This window comes from Anomaloglossus baeobatrachus, chromosome 6 (genome assembly GCF_048569485.1).
Source record: "Anomaloglossus baeobatrachus isolate aAnoBae1 chromosome 6, aAnoBae1.hap1, whole genome shotgun sequence".
NCBI lineage: Eukaryota > Metazoa > Chordata > Amphibia > Anura > Aromobatidae > Anomaloglossus > Anomaloglossus baeobatrachus.
Window position 1 is genome coordinate 395,725,748 of NC_134358.1, and position 21,529 is coordinate 395,747,276.

The 21,529-nt window shown below is 40.1% G+C and overlaps 1 protein-coding gene across 2 annotated transcripts in view; it reads right to left on the reverse strand.

Moving 5' to 3' along the window:
- The window catches only part of DPY19L1 (dpy-19 like C-mannosyltransferase 1), a 210,427-nt gene that overhangs the window by 12,176 nt on the left and 176,722 nt on the right, over positions 1-21,529 (reverse strand). For both annotated transcript variants that reach the window (XM_075315108.1, XM_075315107.1), the window contains 3 exons: positions 17,679-17,703; positions 9,263-9,382; positions 5,328-5,502 (listed from right to left, as the gene is read on the reverse strand). In XM_075315108.1, the coding sequence (XP_075171223.1) occupies positions 5,328-5,502; positions 9,263-9,382; positions 17,679-17,703 (320 nt within the window). The remainder of the gene's footprint in view (positions 1-5,327; positions 5,503-9,262; positions 9,383-17,678; positions 17,704-21,529) is intronic.

The following is a 21,529-nucleotide window of genomic DNA, read 5'->3' on the forward strand; positions in this document are numbered from 1 at the left end:
TTTTGCGGAAACATGATACATGTGAGTGCCTATAATATAGCTCCTTTATCAATTAAGATAGGTCTCAGAAGCTGTGGCATTTTTTTCAGACTGCAAGATAACTAACATGGACTGCTGATTAACAAAATTCACAAAAGAGGAAAATAGGCTGATGCAACAGTTTGGTCACCCTGCATGATTAGTACCTAGTAGCACGCCCTTTGGCAAGTATCACAGCTTGTAAACACTTTTTGTAACCAGTCACGAATCTTTCAATTCTTGTTTGTGGTATTTTTCATCCATTCTTCCTTGTTTAAGTCTTCCAGTTCTGGGAGATTCTTTGGTCATTTTACATGCACTGCTCTTTTGAAGTATAGCCACAGATTTTCAATGACATTCAGATCAGGGGACTGTGAGGACCATGGTAAAACATTCAGCTTGCGCCTATTGAGGTAGTCTATGGTGGATTTTGATGTGTTTAGGATCATTATCCATTTGTAGAAGCCATCTTCTTTGAACTTCAGCTTTTTTTAACAAATGGTGTTAAGTTTGCATCAAAAATTTGTTGAAATGCCATTGAATCCATTCTTCCCTCTACCCCTGAAATGTTCACCGTGCCATTGGCTGCAACACAACCCCAAAGCATGCCAAATAATGACTGATTCAATACCATGCTTAATGGTTGGTGAGATGTTTTTTTCCTGAAATTATGTGCCTTTTTACCTACACACATAACTTTGATCATTGTGGCCAAAGAGATCTATTTTAACCTCATCGGTAAATAGCAATTGTTTCCAAAATGTATCAGGCTTGTTAGATGTTCTTTTGCATAATTCTGCTGAACACTGAATTTTATGGAGAATGCAGGAGAGGTTTTCTACTGATAACTCGCAATCTACTAGCTGTCTTCAGCACTCACAGAAATTTTGCTTGGTCGTCAAGACTTTATCTTGACCTTCACTGTTCCTGTTAACTGCCATTTCTTATTTACATTTTTACTGAGGAAAGGGAAACTGGCAAACACATTGCTATCTTTTTATAGCCTTCTCTTGCTTTGTGCCCCTCCACAATTTTCACCATTTTCAAAAGTTTGGGCACCCTGCATGGTTAATACCCAGTAGCACTCCCTTTGGCAAGTATTACAGCTTGTAAACACTTTTTGTAGTCAGCCAATTCTTATTTAAGGAATTTTCATTCATTCTTCCTTGAAAAAGTCTTCCAGTTCTGTAAGATTCCTGGGTCATCTTGCATACACTGCTCTTTTGAAGTCTAGTCACAGATTTTCAATGATTTTCAGACTAAGGGAATGTGAGGACCATTGTAAAACCTTTAGCTTGCGCCTTTTGGAGGTAGTCTATTGTGGATTTTGACGTGCGTTCATTTGTAGAACCAATTCTGTTTTCAACTTCAGCTTTTTACAGATGGTATTATGTTTGCATCAAGAACTTGTTGAAATTTCATTGAATCCATTCTTTACTCTACCTGTGAAATGTTGACTCTGACATTGGCTGCAACACAACCGCAACGCATGACTGATCTACCACCATGCTAAATGGTTTGCGGATGTTCTTTTTCTGAAACGCCGCCCACAGCCCAGTCATTCAGGAAGACTGCGGCCTGCTTCAGTTGATGTGACATCACCGGACATCAGAGGTCATGGAGCCTGAGGGGTCACGGGAGAGTGGTGAGCGGACCGCAATAGAGCCACTCACAGTCACTATTGGCAACACAAGATATTTGCGAGAAGTATTGTTTCTCAACATAATATTGATGTGGCCAGTAACGAAAAGGGGTGAACCACCTTTTTAATGGTTGGCAGATGTTCTTTTTCTGAAATTCTGTGCCTTTTCTTCCTCCACACATACTGTACATATATCATTGTGGCCAAAAAGTTCTATTTTAACTTAATCGGTCCACAGCAATTGTCTCCAAAGTCCATCAGGCTTGTTTAGATGTTCTTTTGCATACTTCTGACACTGAATTTTATTGTGACGATGCAGGAGAGATTTTCTACTGATGACTCTTTCATGGAGGCCATATTTGTGCAGGTGTCTATGAACAGTAGAAGAACGTACCACAACTTCAGAGTCCGCTAAATGTTCCTGAAGGTCTTTTGCATTCAAGCAGGGATTCTGATGTGTCTCTCTGGCACGGCTACGAGCAGCTCTCACAGATATTTTGTTTGGTCTTCCAGACTATATCTTGACCTTCACTGTTCCTGCTAGCTGCCATTTCTTAGGCTGGTTTCAGACATTCGTGTTCCAGGTACGTGTGACATCAGTCTTTAACACGGATGCCACATGTTATCCTATTGAGTACTCACACAGACCATGTGGCCCCGCTATTCCCCGAACGCAAACATGTCAGTTTTTTTCTCCAGCAGCACGGGTGTCACATAGATGGCACAGTGATGTGATCCATGTGACATCAGTGTGACACGTACCGGAGAAAACACTGTCTGGGAAATAAAAAGAAGTTCTATATTCACCTGTATCCAGCGGTGAGGTCTTCGGCTCTGCTGTCTCCCGCTCCTGATCCCCCGCTCATTATACTCACTGAATATTCACTGCAATGAGGAGCTGAAAGCAAGAGCAGCGCTGTGACAGCGCTGGACACAGCACCACCGAGGATGGCATCGCTGTCGACATTATTGCTGGGGACAGGTGAGTATCCTGCCAGCAGTGTATGCAGTGACATCCAGGAAGTCATCGGAGTTCCCAATAAACTCTGATGACACCCCCGCGACAACTGCGCTACAGCGAGTGTCATGATGATGACTTCCAGGGGCTCATGAGAGTTAATTGGCAACACGGATGACCCCCTGAATGTCACTGCACACACTGCTGGATACTCAGCTGTCACCGGCAATGTCCCCAGCGATGCCCATGCTGTACCCAGTGCTGTGTTCGCGACACTCCGGCTTCCTGCTCCTCACTGCAGTGAATAGTCAATGAATATAATGAGCGGTGGTCAGGAGAGGGAGACAGCAGAGCCAAAGACAACATCGCTGGATATAGGTTAATATAGAATATCTTTTTATTTCAGACACATGTTTTCTCTGGTATATATGACACATATGCAAACACATGTCACACGTGTGACACATGCGTGACACACGTATGACCATAACCATGCATGTGGCTTGCACCTGATAAACACAGGCATCTGAAACCAGCCTTAATTATGATTTGAACTGAGAAAAGGGCATCTTAAAAACAGTTTGCTATCTTATTATAGACTTCCCCTGCATTGTGGGCCGCCACCATTTTGTATTTCAGAGTGCTAGGCAGCTGCTTAGAAGAACCAATGGCTGTTGTTTTTTGGCACAAGGTTGGAGGAGGCTTTTTATAAAGCTGTGAAATTTGCATCACCTGCCTTTCCTAATGATGATGGTGAACAAGCCATAACCTTAACGGGCTAATTAACATCTGAATCCTTGGTCAAAGTTATCTGAGCACACAAATCTCCAAAAGGTGCCCAAACATTTACACTGGCCCATTTTCAATTTTAAAAATGTAAAGGATGAAGAAAAAAATAAATAAATTATATATTATATTATATATATATACACACACATATATATATATATATATATACACACACATACATACATATACATACACACATACATACATACATATACATACACACATAACTATATATACACACACACACACACACACACACACACACACACACACACACACAGAGTGCCTTGTGAAAGTATTCGGCCCCCTTGAACTTTTCAACCTTTTCCCACATTTCAGGCTTCGAACATAAAGATAAAAGTCCCCTTTACTTTCAGTGCAGCAAACTCACTCCAGAAGTTCATTGAGGATCTCTGTATGATCCAATGTTGTCCTAAGTGACTGATGATGATACATAATATAAGCCACCCGTGTGTAATCAAGTCTCCATATAAATGCATCTGCTCTGTGTTGGTCTTAGTTATCTGTTTAAAGCGCAGAAAGCATCTTGAAGACCAAGGAACACAACAGGCAGGTCCGTGATACTGTTTTGGAGAAGTTTAAAGCCGGATTTGACTACAAAAAGATTTCCAAAACTTTAAACATCCCAAAAAGCACTGTGCAAGCGATCATATTGAAATGGAAGGAGTATCATACCACTGCAAATCTACCAAGACGCGGCCGTCCATCCGAATTTTCATCTCAAACAAGGAGAAGACTGATCAGAGATTCAGCCAAGAGGCCCATGATCACTCTGGATGAACTGTAGAGATCTACAGCTGAGGTGGGAGAGTCTGTCCATAGGACAACCATCAGTCGTACACTGCACAAATTGGGCCTTTATGGAAGAGTGGCAAGGAGAAAGCTATTTCTCAAAGATATCATAAAAAGTGTCATTTAAAGTTTGCCACACCTGGGAGACACACCAAACATGTGGAAGAAGGTGCTCTGGTCAGATCAAACCAAAGTCAAACTATTTGGGCTCAATGTCAAACGATATGTTTGGCATAAAAGCAACACATCTCATCACCTTGAACACACCATCCCCACTGTCAAACATGGTGGTGGCAGCATCATGGGTTGGGCCTGCTTTTCTACAGCAGGGACAGGGAAGATGGTTAAAATTGATGTGAAGATAGATGGAGCCAAATACAAAACCATTCTTGAAGAAAACCTGTTGGAGTCTGCAAAAGACCTGAGACTGGGACGGAGATTTGTCTTTCAACAAGACAATGATCCCAAACATAAAGCAAAATCTACAATGGAATGGTTCACAAATAAACGTATCCAGGTGTTAGAATGGCCAAGTCAAAGTCCGGACCTGAATCCAATCGAGAATCTGTGGAAAGAGCTGAAAACTGCTGTTCACAAACGCTCTCCATCCAACCTCACTCAGCTCGAGCTATTTCCAAAGGAAATATGGGCAAGCATTTCAGTCTCTCGATGTGCAAAACTGATAGACACATACCCCAAGCGACTTGCAGCTGTAATCGCAGAAAAAGCTGGCGCTACAAAGTATTAACTTAAAGGGGCCGAATAATATTGCACTCCCCACTTTCCAAGTTTAAAATAAGCAGTAAATTTCATTCAACTTTACAATTGTGTCCCACTTGTTGTTGATTCTTCTCCATAACATTAACATTTTTATCTTTATGTTTGAAGCCTGAAATGTGGGAAAAGGTTGAAAAATTCTTTTTATCTAAGTACAGCATCAATTTTATTCATGAGCTGTGCCTGTTATTGTAGTTTAACTTAATTTATTTGAATGTTTCAATACCACCATCCTAAATGTGAGTTTGATCATCTAAATAAACAAAACAAAACCAAAATTCATTACAAAAAAAAACCAAAAAACCCCCCACAAAACAAAAAAACCCTTACTTGGCTTAGTACTGAATTTGATCCACTCCAATAGTTCCTCCTGAGCCATATTGCGGAACTCGCCTTTTATATTCAACTGAGCTTGAATGTTGCGAATACCTTGTATAGACATCAATAATACTATGAAGAGTATAAACAGACGGCGACTCAACCGGCTGAAGATCCACCCAAAAAGCTGTAAAGTTAAAACAAAATCATTACATTGTGTAATATAGGCCAGCTATACACAAACAAGGATAAGTGCAGACACCAGGTGCAACAGCAAAGACTAAGCCTTGTTCAATAAAAACATCAGCTCGAGGCACAAAAAACAAGTCTTTACACAGCTCCATATTGAAAATTTAGAACACGTTACAGCTCTTGGAAAATCATGACGAAAGCAAGATTTTTTTTTTCAAAAATTTCTGATTGTTTTTCACTGCTTAAGGCTATGTGCGCACTGAGTGTTTTTGCGAGTTCTTCGAGTGCGTTTTGGGCTTAAAACTGCATGACTTTGATTCCCCAGCAAAGTCTAATGACTTTTCATTTTTGTCCGCACACAGCATTTTTTTTAGCTGCGTTTTTGAGCTAAAAAAAAAAAATGAACATGTCAATTCTTTCCTGCGTTTTACTGAGTTTTTCACCCATGCAATGCTTTGGAAAAACGCAGCAAAACGCAGTGATCAAAAACGCAGCAAAATGCACCGAAACACGGTAAAAATGAATGTGTTTTTACTGCTGCGTTTTTGCTGCGGGTGCATTTTTGTGCGTTTTTCTGCGGCCAAAAACGCAGTATATTTGAGAAGTTCAAAAAAATCATAGTGCACACATAGCCAAATAAAGCAAAAAGCTATACATGTTTGGAATCTAGAGAATAATACTGCCTGGTCAATTTTATGGTAAAGTAGACGATGTACCGTACAGTCATATGAAAAAGTTTTTTGGGCACCCCTATTAATGTTAACCTTTTTTCTTTATAACAATTTGGGTTTTTGCAACAGCTATTTCAGTTTCATATATCTAATAACTGATGGAGTGAGTCATATTTCTGGATTGAAATGAGGTTTATTGTACTAACAGAAAATGTGCAATCCGCATTTAAACAAAATTTGACCGGTGCAAAAGTATGGGCACCTCAAAATAAAAGTGACATTAATATTTTGTAGATCCTCCTTTTGCAAAAATAACAGCCTCTAGTCGCTTCCTGTAGCTTTTAATGAGATCCTGGATGAAGGTATATTTTACCATTCCTGTTTACAAAACAATTCCAGTTCAGTTAAGTTTGATGGTCGCCGAGCATGGACAGCACGCTTTAAATCATCCCACAGATGTTCAATGATATTCAGGTCTGGGGACTGGGATGGCCATTCCAGAACATTGTAATTGTTCCTCTGCATGAATGCCTGAGTAGATTTGGAGCGGTGTTTTGGATCAATGTCTTGCTGAAATATCCATCCCCTGCATAACTTCAACTTCGTCACTGATTCTTGCACATTATTGTCAAGAATCTGCTGATACTGAGTTGAATCCATGCGACCCTCAACTTTAGCAAGATTCCCGGTGCCGGCATTGGCCACACAGCCCCAAAGCATGATGGAACCTCCACCAAATTTTACTGTGGGTAGCAAGTGCTTTTCTTGGAATGCCATGGCTTTTTGGATCCATGCATAACGCCTTTTTGTATGACCAAACAACTCAATCTTTGTTTCATCAGTCCACAGGACCTTCTTCCAAAATGTAACTGGCTTGTCCAAATGTGCTTTTGCATACCTCAGGCAACTCTGTTTGTGGTGTGCTTGCAGAAACGGCTTCTTTCGCATCACTCTCCCATACAGCTTCTCCTTGTGCAACGTGCGCTGTATTGTTGACCAATGCACATTGACACCATCTGCAGCAAGATGATGCTGCAGGTCTTTGGAGGTGGTCTGTGGATTGTCCTTGACTGTTCTCACCATTCTTCTTCTCTGCCTTTCTGATATTTTTCTTGGCCTGCCACTTCTGGGCTTAACAAGAGCTGTACCTGTGTTCTTCCATTTCCTTACTATGTTCCTCACAGTGGAAACTGACAGTTTAAATCTCTGAGACAATTTTTTTGTATCCTTCCCCTGAACAACTATGTTGAATAATCTTTGTTGTCAGATCATTTGAGAGTTGTTTTAGAGGAGCCCATGATGCCACTCTTCATAGGAGATTCAAATAGGAGAGCAACTTGCAAGTGGCCACCTTAAATACCTTTTCTCATGATTGGATACACTTGCTTATGAAGTTCAAAGCTCAATGAGGTTACAAAACCAATTTAGTGCTTTAGTAAGTCAGTAAAAAGTAGTGAGGAGCATTCAAATCAAGAAATTGATAAGGGTGCCCATACTTTTGCACCGGTCAAATTTTGTTTAAATGCGGATTGCACATTTTCTGTTAGTACAATAAACCTCATTTCAATCCAGAAATATTACTCAGTCCATCAGTTATTAGATATATGAAACTGAAATAGCTGTTGCAAAAACCCAAATTGTTATTAAGAAAAAAGGTTAACATTAATAGGGGTACCCAAACGTTTTCATATGACTGTATATATATATAAAAGAAAACAAAAAACTAAAGAAAAAACAGTGGCAGAATTTCCCTTTTTTGCTATTTCACCACAATTGGAATTTTTTCTAGCTACCACTACATTACATGATAACATGGAGGGTGTCATTGAAAAGTACCACAAATGCTATATGGACGGAAAAATAAAAAACTTATGGCTTCTAGTATGGGGGGGGGGGGAAGAGTTGAAGTACCCAAATAATAAAAATAACATTTTTTTATTCTAATGGGAGCCCCTTTAATGTTCATTAGACTTTGATTTGTGAATATATATATTTTTTTTCAATCCAGAAGTTTACATACACTATCTAAAGAGACAAGTGTGCATGTGTTTTTCTCACTGTCTTGAAATCAGATTAAACCTTTCCCATTTTAGGTCCATTAGGCTTACCAAGATTATTTATATTTGTCAAATGCCAGTATAGTAAGAGAGAGAGAGTGGCATACTACCAAACAGGTTACAACGTGCCTTAGGGATAACAGAGTCAATATTTTGGAGTGGCCATCACAAAATCCTGATCAATTCAATTGAAAATTTCTGGGAAAGCTGAAAAGGCCGGCGTGAGCAAAGCGACCTATAAACATGGCTCAGTTACACCAGTTATGTCAGGACGAATGGGCCCAAATTCCTACCAACTATTGTGAGAAGCTTGTGGAAGGAGATCTAAAACATTTGACCAAGTCATACAGTTTAAGGGCAATGGTACCAAATACTAATGAAATGTATGTAAACTTTTGACTTTGCAGAAAATAATAAAAATGTCTTGAACATTCTCTCGCTGAGAAAAAGGAATTAACAAGAGATCAAAATAGGATTGTAAAAAATATTCTAATAAAAAAGATATTATAATCTATTTACTTCCCCAATTAATGAAGACAAACTTGTGGCCAAGAATACATATCACCACCCTCCAAAATTTTCATGTTGGGTACACAAAGTTTTGTTTTAAACTCCCAATTTACCAAACTTCAAACAATATTAAAAATATTAAAAGAGCAAAGGAAAAGTAATAATTAAGGGAAGTTTCACACATCCATGAGTTATGGTCAGAGTACAGACTGGTAACGGTTCTCCTGACTCCTCCCCAATTGAACATCCTTGTAAACATATTGTTGAGCTCCAATATGGAGATCCATGGTTAGAAGGCACATCATGGTCAGAGCTCAGACCGCAATAAACAGATGTGTAAAACTAGCCTTAGAATTTAATAGCACATGCAAATCAAAAAAATGTGAAAATGATCATGATCATCCCACAGTCAGAGATGCCAATATCAATAATCAGAACTACAGTTTCTGAGTGAAGACACATTTTAAATGATGAATTAATAAATCGATTCATAACGCCTCATTGGATACAGTCTTACCGGTGGAGAGCACAGCAGGGAGGCCATAACACACATGTGGGGTGTTAAAAATAACTTCAGTCTCATAATTAAAATTCCAAGGACAGCAAATGCCAATAGCTGCAATACATGGTACACTAGCTGTAGATAAAAAGAAAAGACAAAAAATAAATTAAAATGTGGAATTTTCCTTTATCCAACCTCTACAAAATGCAAAAATGTAGGAATTAAAAAACTTTATGTGTATATCTAACAGCACAAAATAAATAAAAATCTATGACTAGGAAAAGGAAAGAATTTCTCTCTTCTATGGCTAGAGCATGCAAATTCATCATATTGGAACCTAAACAACAGTGCTGCAAATTAAAAAGATTAGCTACTAGGTCACAATGCTGCCCTTGTACTTGTGCTCTCTTTTAAAAGGGTATATCAAGATTAGAAATTATTTTCTCTCTATAGGATAGGGGATGACTTCTCAATGTCTAGGGGTTCAATTGCTGGGACCCCAAAGAATCCTAAGAACAGGGTTCTGAGGAGATTCAACTGAGTGGATAGCAGGCTGAGCATGCACATCTTTGCTCCATTCGTTCTTTACAGGAGTGCTGAATACAAGCTGCGCTCTGCTATCTCTGGTGTTCCCATTGAGAAAAACTGTAGAGGAGATGCGCATGCTCGATCTCTGCTCCACAGGTTAGGAGTACATTTTTAACTGTCTACAATCCCATTAAGCTAGATTTGTATGAAACACTTTTTATGAGATGATTATCAAATCTAGGTTCAAAATCTAGGTGTAAATATTTAGATTAATGTCGATAGGCTAGGGTACCGTCAATCAATAATATACAGATGATATAAAAAATATGTTACAAATACAGCACCTCTTTTAACCCCTTCACGACCTTTGACGGATCTATGCCGTGAGCAGGTCGCTGCGATCCACGCACATATCAGCTGTTTTCAACAGCTGACATGTGTGCCTGCATGTTCCGAGTGGAACCACATTCCACCCGGAACATTTAACCCCTTACATCTCGCTGCCAAAGTCTGGCAGCGAGATGTATATGCGCGCGGCCATTACTTTTACTTATCGCCGCCCCCACCGGAAGTCACATGCGCAATCACATGACTTTCGGTGGTTGCCATGGTAGCACAGGGTCATGTGATGACGTCTGTAGCTAGCATGAGTCACTTCCTCTCAGTGCCGGCATAGTGCCAGCACGGAGAGTAAAGCAGCGTATCTGCAGTTCTCAGCTGTGTAACTGAGATCTACAGATAGGGCAGAGCGATCGGATTGCTGATCACTATAGCCTCCTAGGGGGACTAGTAAAATAAAAAAAAAAAGGTAAATAAAAAAGTTTTAAAAATAAAAAAAACAAAAAAACCTAAAAGTTCAAATCACCCCCCTTTCGCCCCATTGAAAATTAAAGGGTTAAAAAATAAAAAATATACACATATTTGGTTTCGGCGCGTTCAGAAACACCTGATCAAAATATAAAATCAATTAATCTGATTCGTAAACTGCGTAGCATCAAAAAAATTCCAAACGTCAAAATTACGTTTTTTGGTCGCCGCAAGTTTGGCGCAAAATGCAATAACAGGCGATCAAACGTAGCATCTGCGCAAAAATGGTACCATTAAGAACGTCAGCTCAAGACGCAAAAAATAAGCCGTTACTGAGCCATAAATCCAGAAAAATGAGAACGCTACGGGTTTCGGAAAATGGCGCAAAACGTGCGCCACTTCTTTTGGACAACCTTGTGATTTTTTTTTAACCTTTTAGACACAAGTACATTTTTACATGTTTGGTGTCTACAAACTCGCACCGACCTCAGGCATCACAATGACACTTCAGTTTTACGATATAGTGAACACGGTGAATAAAATATCCCAAAAACTATTGTGCGATCACACTTTTATTGCAGTTTTTCCACACTTGGATTTTTTTTGCTGTTTTCCAGTATACTATATGGTAAAACTTATGATTTCATTTAAAAGTACAACTCGTCCCGCAAAAAGCCCTCATATGGCAAGATTGACAGAAAAATAAAAAAAGTTACGGCTCTCGGAAGAAGGGGAGCAAAAAACAAAAACGCAAAAATGGAAAACGCCCGGGAGCTGAAGGGGTTAAAGTGGATCACTGTATATATACAGTGTGTATTTAGCTGTGTTTTATCATAAAAAATGTATAAATCATCAGATAATGCAACTTTACATTTCCACTTCAACAATCTTCGCCGAGGGTTAAAGTAGTATGTTGAGACAATACCTTTAATATGGAATTCTGATTTTGTCTTTTGCACACTTACAAATACCCAAAATAACCTAGATAAACATTTCACGTGAAGAAGGAAACAGTTTCTTTAATCACTTTACTAGAAAGACCTCTGTATAGCCAAGTACAGTTACACACAATGGGCCCAATTCAACAAGACATTGTTCATGCCCATCTTGATGAGCTTTAGGGTACCTTCACACTTTAGCGATGCAGCAGCGATCCGACCAGCGATCTCACCTGGTCAGGATCGCTGCTGCATCGCTACATGGTCGCTGGTGAGCTGTCAAACAGGCAGATCTCACCAGCGACCAGTGACCAGCCCCCAGCCAGCAGCGACGTGCAAGCGACGCTGCGCTTGCACGGAGCCGGCGTCTGGAAGCTGTGGTTACTGGTAACTAAGGTAAACATCGGGTATGGTTACCCGATGTTTACCTTAGTTACCAGCTCACACCGCTTAACTTAGCGTGTGCAGGGAGCAGGAGCCGGCACTGGCAGCGTGAGAGCTGCGGAGGCTGGTAACGAAGGTAAATATCGGGTAACCACCTTGGTTACCCGATGTTTACCTTAGTTACAGCTTACCGCAGGCTGTCAGATGCCGGCTCCTGCTCCCTGCACATTCAGGATTGTTGCTCTCTCGCTGTCACACACAGCGATGTGTGCTTATCAGCGGGAGAACAACAATAAAAAAACGAACCAGGGCTGTGTGTAACGAGCAGCGATCTCACAGCAGGGGCCAGATCGCTCGCTGCTCAGTGTCACACACAGCGAGATCGCTAATGAGGTCACAAAAAACGTGACTCAGCAGCGATCTCAGTAGCGATCTCGCTGTGTGTGAAGTACCCCTTTCTGATGAAAATTTGAAAACATTGTCAACTCCAATTGAGACAGTGTTGATAGTTAAATTTAATCTGATGAGCGCTTGTTATGGTTGAAATTGGACAATTTTCCCAACTTTAGTATTACTTTTATGCTTATTAATTAACATTAAATACTTGCAGATGCACATCATGCTAAAATATTAGGCTCGCAAATGTACGTCTCTGTAATTATGTTTTAGAACATTTAGGAGATCGACCAGCTGCAGGAAGGGCAAGTCAGACTTCACATATAGAAGGCAGAGATGGTTACTACTGTCTCTGCCTTCTTGATTGTTGTAAATAGATCTCTGAATAAACGCTCTATATACAGTTTAAGAAATAGCAACACATTTATTTCTTTTGGAAAAGCAGAAGTGTAGATTTTTTTTGTTTAGGTAATACTGGCAGTAAAAAAAATTTAATGTATGAATATGAAAATGATCAACAAATTAGGTCCTTGACCTCATAAAATTAATCTAGTATTAAGATAGAAAAATACTATACACATTTATCAAAAACGAATGATTAATTAGGAAATGCAAATTGAGGATTTCTAAATGTAAGCCGTCACTTATTTTAAGCTGCAGTCACTTCAGGACTACACACAATAGGATGGATTGAGTGGAGAAACATTTTACAGACAACTGAACACAATAGGGCAAGTTTACAACCCCTTTTAAAAATTATGGAATCATCTGGCTCTGAGGATGTTCATTCAGTTGTTTACTTTTGTTAAAAAAAGGAGATCATAGACATGGCACAAAACTAAAGTCATTTCAAATGGCAACTTTCTCGCTTTAGGAAACACTAAAAAAAATCATGAAACCATAATGTGCTAGCCAGTAATGGTTACTTTTAAAAACCAAACAGGAGAGAAAATTATGGAATCACTCAACTCTGAGGTAAAAATTATGGAATCACCCTGTAAATTTTCATCCCCAAAACTAACACCTAGATCAAGATTTAATGTTGATAAATGTAAAGTAATGCACCTAGGACGGAGTAATGCTATAGCTGCATATACATTAAAGGGAAGTAAACTCGGGACTACAGAACAGGAGAAGGACTTGGGTATTCTCATTACAAATAAGCTGAGCAGCAGCACTCAATGTCAAGCAGCAGCTGCTAAAGCAAACAAGATTTTAGAGTGTATAAAAAGAGAGATTAGAGCCCGGGATCCCAAGGTATTGTTACCCCTCTATAAATCACTTGTAAGGACACATCTGGAATATGGGATCCAGTTTTGGGCTCCACATTTTAAAAAGGACATTCAGAAGTTAGAGTCAGTTCAAAGGCGGGCGACTAGACTACTACAAGGAATGGAAGGTCTCCCATATGATGACAGGTTGAAAAAGTTAAATATGTTTAGCTTAGAAAAAAGGCGTCTCAGAGGAGATCTCATTTATATGTATAAATACATGTGTGGTCAATATAAAAGGACTGGCGCATGACTTATTTCTTCCAAAGACAGTACTAAAGACCAGGGGGCATACACTGCGAGTGGAAGAAAAGCGATTCCGACAGCTAAATAGGAAAGGGTTTTTTACAGTTATAGCAGTCAGACTGTGGAATGCCCTACCACAAGAGGTAGTAATGGCCGATACTATAACAGCTTTTAAAAAAGGGCTGGATGATTTCTTCAGTACACAAAACATTGTTGGTTATAAATGACTTAGTGACCAAATGTAGAACTGGTGGAGGAAGGTTGAACTAGATGGACCTAGGTCTTTATTCAACCTAAGTAACTATGTAACTATCAAATAAGATCTGCTCGTTAGTCTGCATCTAAAAAGGAGTGATCACACCTTGGAGAGTTGTTGCACCAAGTGGACTGACATGAATCATGGCTCCAAAACGAGAGATGTCAATTGAATCAAAGGAGAGGATTACCAAACTCTTAAAAGAGGGTAAATCATCACGCAATGTTGTAAAAGATGTTGGCTGTTCAGTCAGCTGTCTAAAATCAGGACCAATTACAACATAGGAAGGCTGTTAAAGGCAAACATACTGGTAGACCAAGGAAGACATCAAAGCATCAAGACAGGAAACAAAGCAATATGTCTCCAAAACAAGAAATGCACAACAAAACAAATGAGGAAGGAATGGGAGGAAACTGGAGTCAATGTCTGTGACCGAACTGTAAGAAACCGCCTAAAGAAAATAAGATTTACATACAGAAAAGCTAAACATAAGCCATAATTAACACCTAAACAGAAGAAAACAAGGTTACAATGGGCTAAGGAAAAGCAATTGTGGACTGTGGATGACTGGATGAAAGTCATATTCAGTGATGAATCGCAAATCTGCATTGGGCAAGGCGATGATGCTGGAACTTTTGTTTGGTGTTGTTCCAATGAGATTTATAAAGATGACGCCTGAAGAGAACATGTAAATTTCCACAGTCATTGATGATATGGGGCTGCATGTCAGGTAAAGGCACTGGGGAGATCGCTGTCATTACATCTTCAATAAATGCCCAAGTTTACATTGAAATTGTGGACACTTTTCTTATCCCATCAATTGAAAGGATGTTTGGGGATGATAATCTTTTATCAAGATGATAATGCACCCTGTCATAGAGTAAAAACTGTGAAAACATTCCTTAAAAGAAGGCACATAAGGTCAATGTCATGGCCTGCAAATAGTCTGGATCTCAATCCAATTGAAAATCTTTGGTGGAAGTTGAAGAAAATGGTCCATGACAAGGCTCCAACCTGCAAAGCTGATCTGGCAACAGCAATCAGAGAAAGTTGGAACCAGATTGATGAAGAGTATTGTTTGTCACTCATTAAGTACATGCTTCAGAGACTGCAAGCTGTTATAAAAGCCAGAGTTGGTGCAACAAATTACTCGTGATGTATTGGAGTGTTTTTTTTTGTTTGTTTTTCATGATTCCATAATTGTTACCTCAGAATTGAGTGATTCCTTAATTTCCCCCCCTGTTTGGTCTTGAAAAGTAACTATAACTGGCTAGCACATTATGTTTTCATGATTTTATGATTTATTTTTTTTTAGTGTTTCTTAAAGCCAGAAAGTTGCCATTTGAAATAACTTTAGTTTTGTGCTATGTCTGTGATCGGATTTTTTTTTTAAACAATAGTAAACAACTGAATGAACGTTCTCAGAGCCAGGTGATTCCATAATTTTTGCCAGGGGTTGTATGTTCAGGCTGAGAGACAATGGAAATATCAGGTCTGCTCACTCAGCCTGAAAGGTATACAACTGGTCACAACGCAAGGCTGAAGCAGAGTGTAAAACCCCTCTGCTCTGCTGACTGCGGAAGCCAATTCTCCTAAGTCAGGTACGGTGTGCCAAGTTGTAGTCTGAAATTGAAGACCGCAAACATTTTGGTCATAAATTATTAATCTCTAAATTGAACAAATAATTTTTGCTCAATATATGCAGTGTTTAGATTTGTTTAATATTTAAATTAAAAGTGTCTTATTAAAAATAAATATTATTTGTCTGGTCAAGAAATTATACAGTAATGACAAAAGCCAAAAATGTTTTCTTACAAATTTCAGATTTTTTTCCCCACCATTTAAATAAAAAACAAACGTTTGGTATCTGCATACTCTAAGTGACCTGGAGAAGAGAGATAAGTGAACCTGAATGTAACGTACAGAGTTCATACCGAACACGGATTTTCAAAACAATCATTGTTTGAGTTTGGGTCCAGTATATATGCAAATCACTCAATTGAGCATCGGGGTGCTCGGGTAAGCTGCTTGCAGTCTCTGAATGGCTCTCAGTGGGGGTAAAAACAATATTTACAGATGAAGTATGCCCTCCCTTCTTCAGAAATACTCTGTTTATAGCTGGCTGTATGTGGGCGGAGAGCCGCACTGCCCAGTCAGTGACTTCCAATGGGGTTCGGGCTCCAGGATCAAGTTCAGGTCAAGTCCGAGTCCCGAGCTAAACTTTATCTTAAGTCCGGCTGAACCTGGCGAACCCAAACTTTCGCACTTTACGATAGAAACATAGTGCCTAGTCAATTTTACCATATAGTTAATATGGTAACCAAGAAAGAATTGTGGAATTGCACTTTTTTTTTTTTGCAGTGTCAACGGACTCTGAATTTTTTTTCCCGCTTTCCAACACGTCATATGATAAAAAGAATGATGACAAATGATGACATCAAAAGTACAATACTTTCCGCAAAAAACAAGCTCTGATATGGCTATGAGGACAGAAAAATAAAAGTTATGTCTTTTGGAAGAAAGGGAGAAAAAAAAAATTGAAAATGCAAAAATGGAAAATTGCAAGGTTGTGACGGGATTAATATCCAGGAGGTGCTTAGATTATAGAATAAGTGACTTTATACATAGAGTAACCCTGCATGCTCCTAACCTGTAATCTCTGAAGATTAGCAGCTTTAAGAATACTAGCTAAGATACTGTCTCAATTCCAGCTTCTGGAGAACATTTTAATAAGGCCTAAGCCACATGGCATTTAAATCGGTCCGAGTGGAGTGCGATAAAACATCGCATTCCACTCGGACCAGTATTAGCCTCTGTGCCAGCACCCATGAGCGGATATTTTCTCAGCCCTAAACGGACCGAGAAAACAATCGCAGCATGCTGCGATTGTAATGTGACTCTTTCTTTCGCACCCATTCAAGTCTATGGGGCGAGAGAAAAATCGCACTGCACCCATGTACCGCGAGTGTAGTGCGAGAATGGCAATAGCCGGCTACGGAGGAGAGAGGGAGATAAATCCCTCCCTCTCCTCCTCCGTGCCGGCCCGCCCCTCTGCAGCACCGGCCCGCCCCCGCAGCTGAGGTCCGCTCGCACGATCAGACCTCAGTCGCAGGGACACTCGCATGACACTCGGCTCTGCTGTACTGCCAGTGTGAGCCGAGTATCATGCGAGGGGATTGCAGTAATCCCCATTTGGCCCCGGTCTAAAGCTGGAAATACCAAACAGTTTTGACCTCAAATTCTCAATTTAAAGACGTTGCAGTCCTCAAAATGAAAATAATATAATTGAACATTTTTTTTCAAGTTTCTTTTCTGGCATAGAATGTAAATAAATAAATGCACTTAAAGGAGTTATCTCATCAAAATGCATCGGCTCCTGACACAGATAATGGTACAGCCACGTATAAATTGTATCATTATATAGAGAATACGGGAGGCTGAAGACTGATAGAACAAGAGACATTCATACAGATGGATTCTAAGCCCTGGCTTCTAGAATGTGGATTTGGAGCACAGGTCCATATGCCATTAGTACTTGAAAATAATGAAAATAAAGAAAATGAGATTTTATAAACAGAAAAGACATTAGAAGTAAATGCATTTACCTCTCCACTTATGGAATGTTTCCAACTAAAAAAAGGAAAGAAACATCATTAGAAAACACAATGAAATCTAAACTATTTGCTGTTCTGAAGTAGTATACCATTGATTAAATCAGACAATGCTAAAATTATCCAACGCTAACGAATACTTATATTTCTGATTCATTGAAGGATGAGTTTCATGAAGAAATCCTATTATTTTACCACATTCTATACAAATAAGTAGAGTAGCTATATAGATGTCCTATTTCGGTACCATCATTTTACAAAAAAATCCCGGAAAATGGAATTGAAAATGGTAAATACAACATTAACTCAATAGCTATGTGTTTATGTAGCTGTAGACATGACAATATGTGTAGGTTATATGTGGGCATGTGTCGTGTTTGTGTGTATATGAGCATAACAATATTTATGGTCATTCTATGACTTGCATCCTAGTTTCACCTCTAATTTTCGAGTGTTTCCAAACCAGTTGGTGGAGACTAGATGGTATGAAGCCTCCTATACCCAATGAGATAAGGGATTCATAGTCTTCTGTGTCTATGTAGCAAGGCGAATCATATACAGCAGTATTGATCATTCTAGCAGTGAATCCAGCACCGGGGTGAGATGAACCACTTACTAGAAAGCAGAGTCTGTATTACTGAACCTCCCCTCCCTCACTCTGTTCCTCTACCCTCTGCTATCAATACACTTCAAGAGCTGTAAATTGACACCTTTTGTAAGCTTGCAGTCCATCTTGCTTTGACCAACAAAGATTTTAGCTGTTTTTTTTTTATCAGAATGGATGGAGAGTTCAGGAGGCGGAGGAAAGGAAAAAGTGTCTGACAAGTGGATAAAGAAGCATATGTCTTTAATAAGATATATAACAAAACTTCTTAGAATTGCTTTTAATATTGAAAAATACCCCCATTGTTTTGAGGCAGTGGAGGAAGTGCTGTGGACGGAGTATGAAGACCATGAAGACCAGAGGGTTTGGGTGGAGGAAGGGGATAGATGTTTGAGACCATAGCTAGAAGCTGCAAAGTACAGGAGGATCAATTATCAGAAACCGAAACGTTATAGCTTTCCTACCTTATATGCCAAAGCAGACCATGACTGCTGTTACAAGCTGCTGCTGCTCTTTTCACAAGGTTCAAATACATTTATAAAACAGTTGCAGGGTTTATGTGAGGCATTGATGGAACATAAAGGAACTGTCCCGGTAGTCACGCTGCTAGTGTATAGAGTCATTTCCATTCTTGACTCTCAATATTAAACATATTTTCGTTTCTTTTGGCAGCTGTAGGGTTAATCTTAGTATTCTTTGCCAGCAAGCAGACTAATTACCAGCTCAGGTGTTTCCAGTTTGGGACTACTCCCAGTCCCTTTATATACCCTCTGCTAACAGCAGAGAGTGACTGTTTTTCTATTTGCCATTTGGATGTTGGTCCTGAAGGTGTAAGGAGCTGCTGAAAACCCTCTGATGAAGTTGCTGTGGTGGCTGCAGTTTTGGTGCTGATTGCAGCAGTCTTTTATTGTGTTCCCCTTGGTCTGTCTTCCTTCCTTGGTGTGTTGTTTCAGTGTAGCGGTGGGGCTAGCGTCCTTCACCTGCCCATTCCCTAGCCAGTAGGGTCACTCAGGGCTTCAGATTCCTGCTCAGCGAGAGGTGAGGAACCTGTATAGGAACTGGCTAGGAGTGCAAGGTACAGCGGCAGCTAAGTGGAGGAGGTGTCCATTTTCTCTCCCACTAGTCATAGGGACCTCCATTGTCTAACTATCCTCGATGTACCTCTTAGTTGTCGTGGTGTAACCCCTGCTGTTGCATGTTTTGGCTCACGCCGGACTCTCCCCTAGTCTACACCGTGACAGGAACTTTTCTTTAAACATGCTCTGATTAAATGAGCTATATACTTCATAGCACCACTATAAGGTAGTGGCATACTGCTAACAGCGGCAGGTCATCCAGCAGGTGAGCCAGATGCGTGGGGGACATGCTGTCAGAATATCAACAGTATCCATAAGGATACAGATACCATTGAAAAAAAAATACTAGAATAAAGAGCGGTCAAAAACATTTAGGCTGTGTGAGTATCAACACAGCAGGCAACATAACACTGATAGATGACGTCTATTGTGGGGTGCCTCTATCTACACACAGCACAGATTGAAGCATCGAGGAAATGTGTATATATAATTGATATTAATATAATTAATATATAATTGGCTAAGGAAATAAGAAATGAGCAATAGGGTGTTATCCAGATTAAGGTAGTGATAAGAGGCAGATCTGCTCACCTGGTGGGGTTGCATGAGACAGAACACTTAAAGGGTATCAAACAGGGTTTTAGCTGCTTCAGCTCCACAGGTTGTCAAATCCAATGTGGTAATGCGGGTAGTGATCTCTGTGGGTCCCCTGAAAAAGCTGGAATACTCGAAACGAGTATAGAAAAAAAGAACTACCAATATTTTTGTCTGATTCTGACTCTCTGATCGGATACACAATAGCAGCGCAGGTCACCAACTATCTTCACACTACCAGCATTGTACTACATGGGGCAGTGGGGGCCATAATACTGCATAATAATGAATATCTGTTGAAGCATCCTGCTGCATGTGGAGGATCTTTCAAGGCAATCCTAGTTCGTGTGTGGTGGGCCATCTTATTGTGTAAGTTGAGTGTGGGGGTCAGTGGGGCCGTTCTACTGCATGTGTGGTAGTGATCAGTGTGGACCATTTTGTTCATGTAGTGGGAGTCGGGCAGTTTTGGTCCGTATTGCTTTGTATGGCATGGGAATGCTACTGCGTGTGGGTGGGGTCTGTGAGGGCCATCAAACTACATGTGGGTGGGTCTGAGTGTCGCCGTACTGCACGTGGGGAGTTGGTGAGGACCATTATACTGAATGTGGGGGTCTGTGATAGCCACCGTACTGCCTGTTAGGAGTCTGTGAGGGCCATCGTACTGGTTGTGTGTCGTTTGTGGTGGTTCTGTGGGACTGACATACTACATGTGTAGGCCACATACAGTGTCTTCCGTAGGGGCAAAATTACTGTGCAGGTGCCGCAATAAATGTCAATACAAAAGTTGGAAGGCATGCCCTTCTGTTACTACGTCTATATGTGGTGACTGTACTGAATATTTTATTTTGGGGGAGAGGGGCTCAAAATAGACTTTTGATATTAGCCTCTACGATTTCTATGTATAACCCTGATATAAGGACCTATTCACATGAACAATTTTCATGTGCGGGTTTAGATTGGACAGCACTTACACTTAATACTGACTCATTCAAGTCAACTGGCTATTTCAAACTTAGTATAGATCATTGGCTCATCCCCAAAAATACAGTAGCTTGGACAACTTTGGCTAAATTCTTGGTTGAGTCTCAATTAGGCCCTTTTCAAACTAAGTGTGTAAAGCAAACAGGATACCACACTGACTCAACTAAGATGTATAATTCATCTGTTATTCAATAGAGAAATACAGATAAGTTTTCAGATTTTCTCTTAAAGGGAACCTGTCAGGTAATTTATGTGTTCTAACCTAGTAGCAGTGAGATGTGTGGCCTACTCATCACTGTGTTGTAATGTGCATGTATAAAAATATGTTTTATTACTTATTTGTACCCTATGTAAATGATCAGGGGCTCTAGCACCCTGGGCGTTATGTTGCCCTGTGGGCGTTTGCATGTTTTCCGTGGTATCACGCCCCTGTGGGTGTGATACCATGGATTTACATGAGCAACGTCACGTCGCTCCTTGAGATCCCGTGTGTGCGCACTTACCATTCCCACAGCCTTGTTATCTGGGTGCTTGCTTCTCGTCTTCAGACGCGTACTGCGAATGCTCAGAAGACTCCTGTGGTTCCGGTC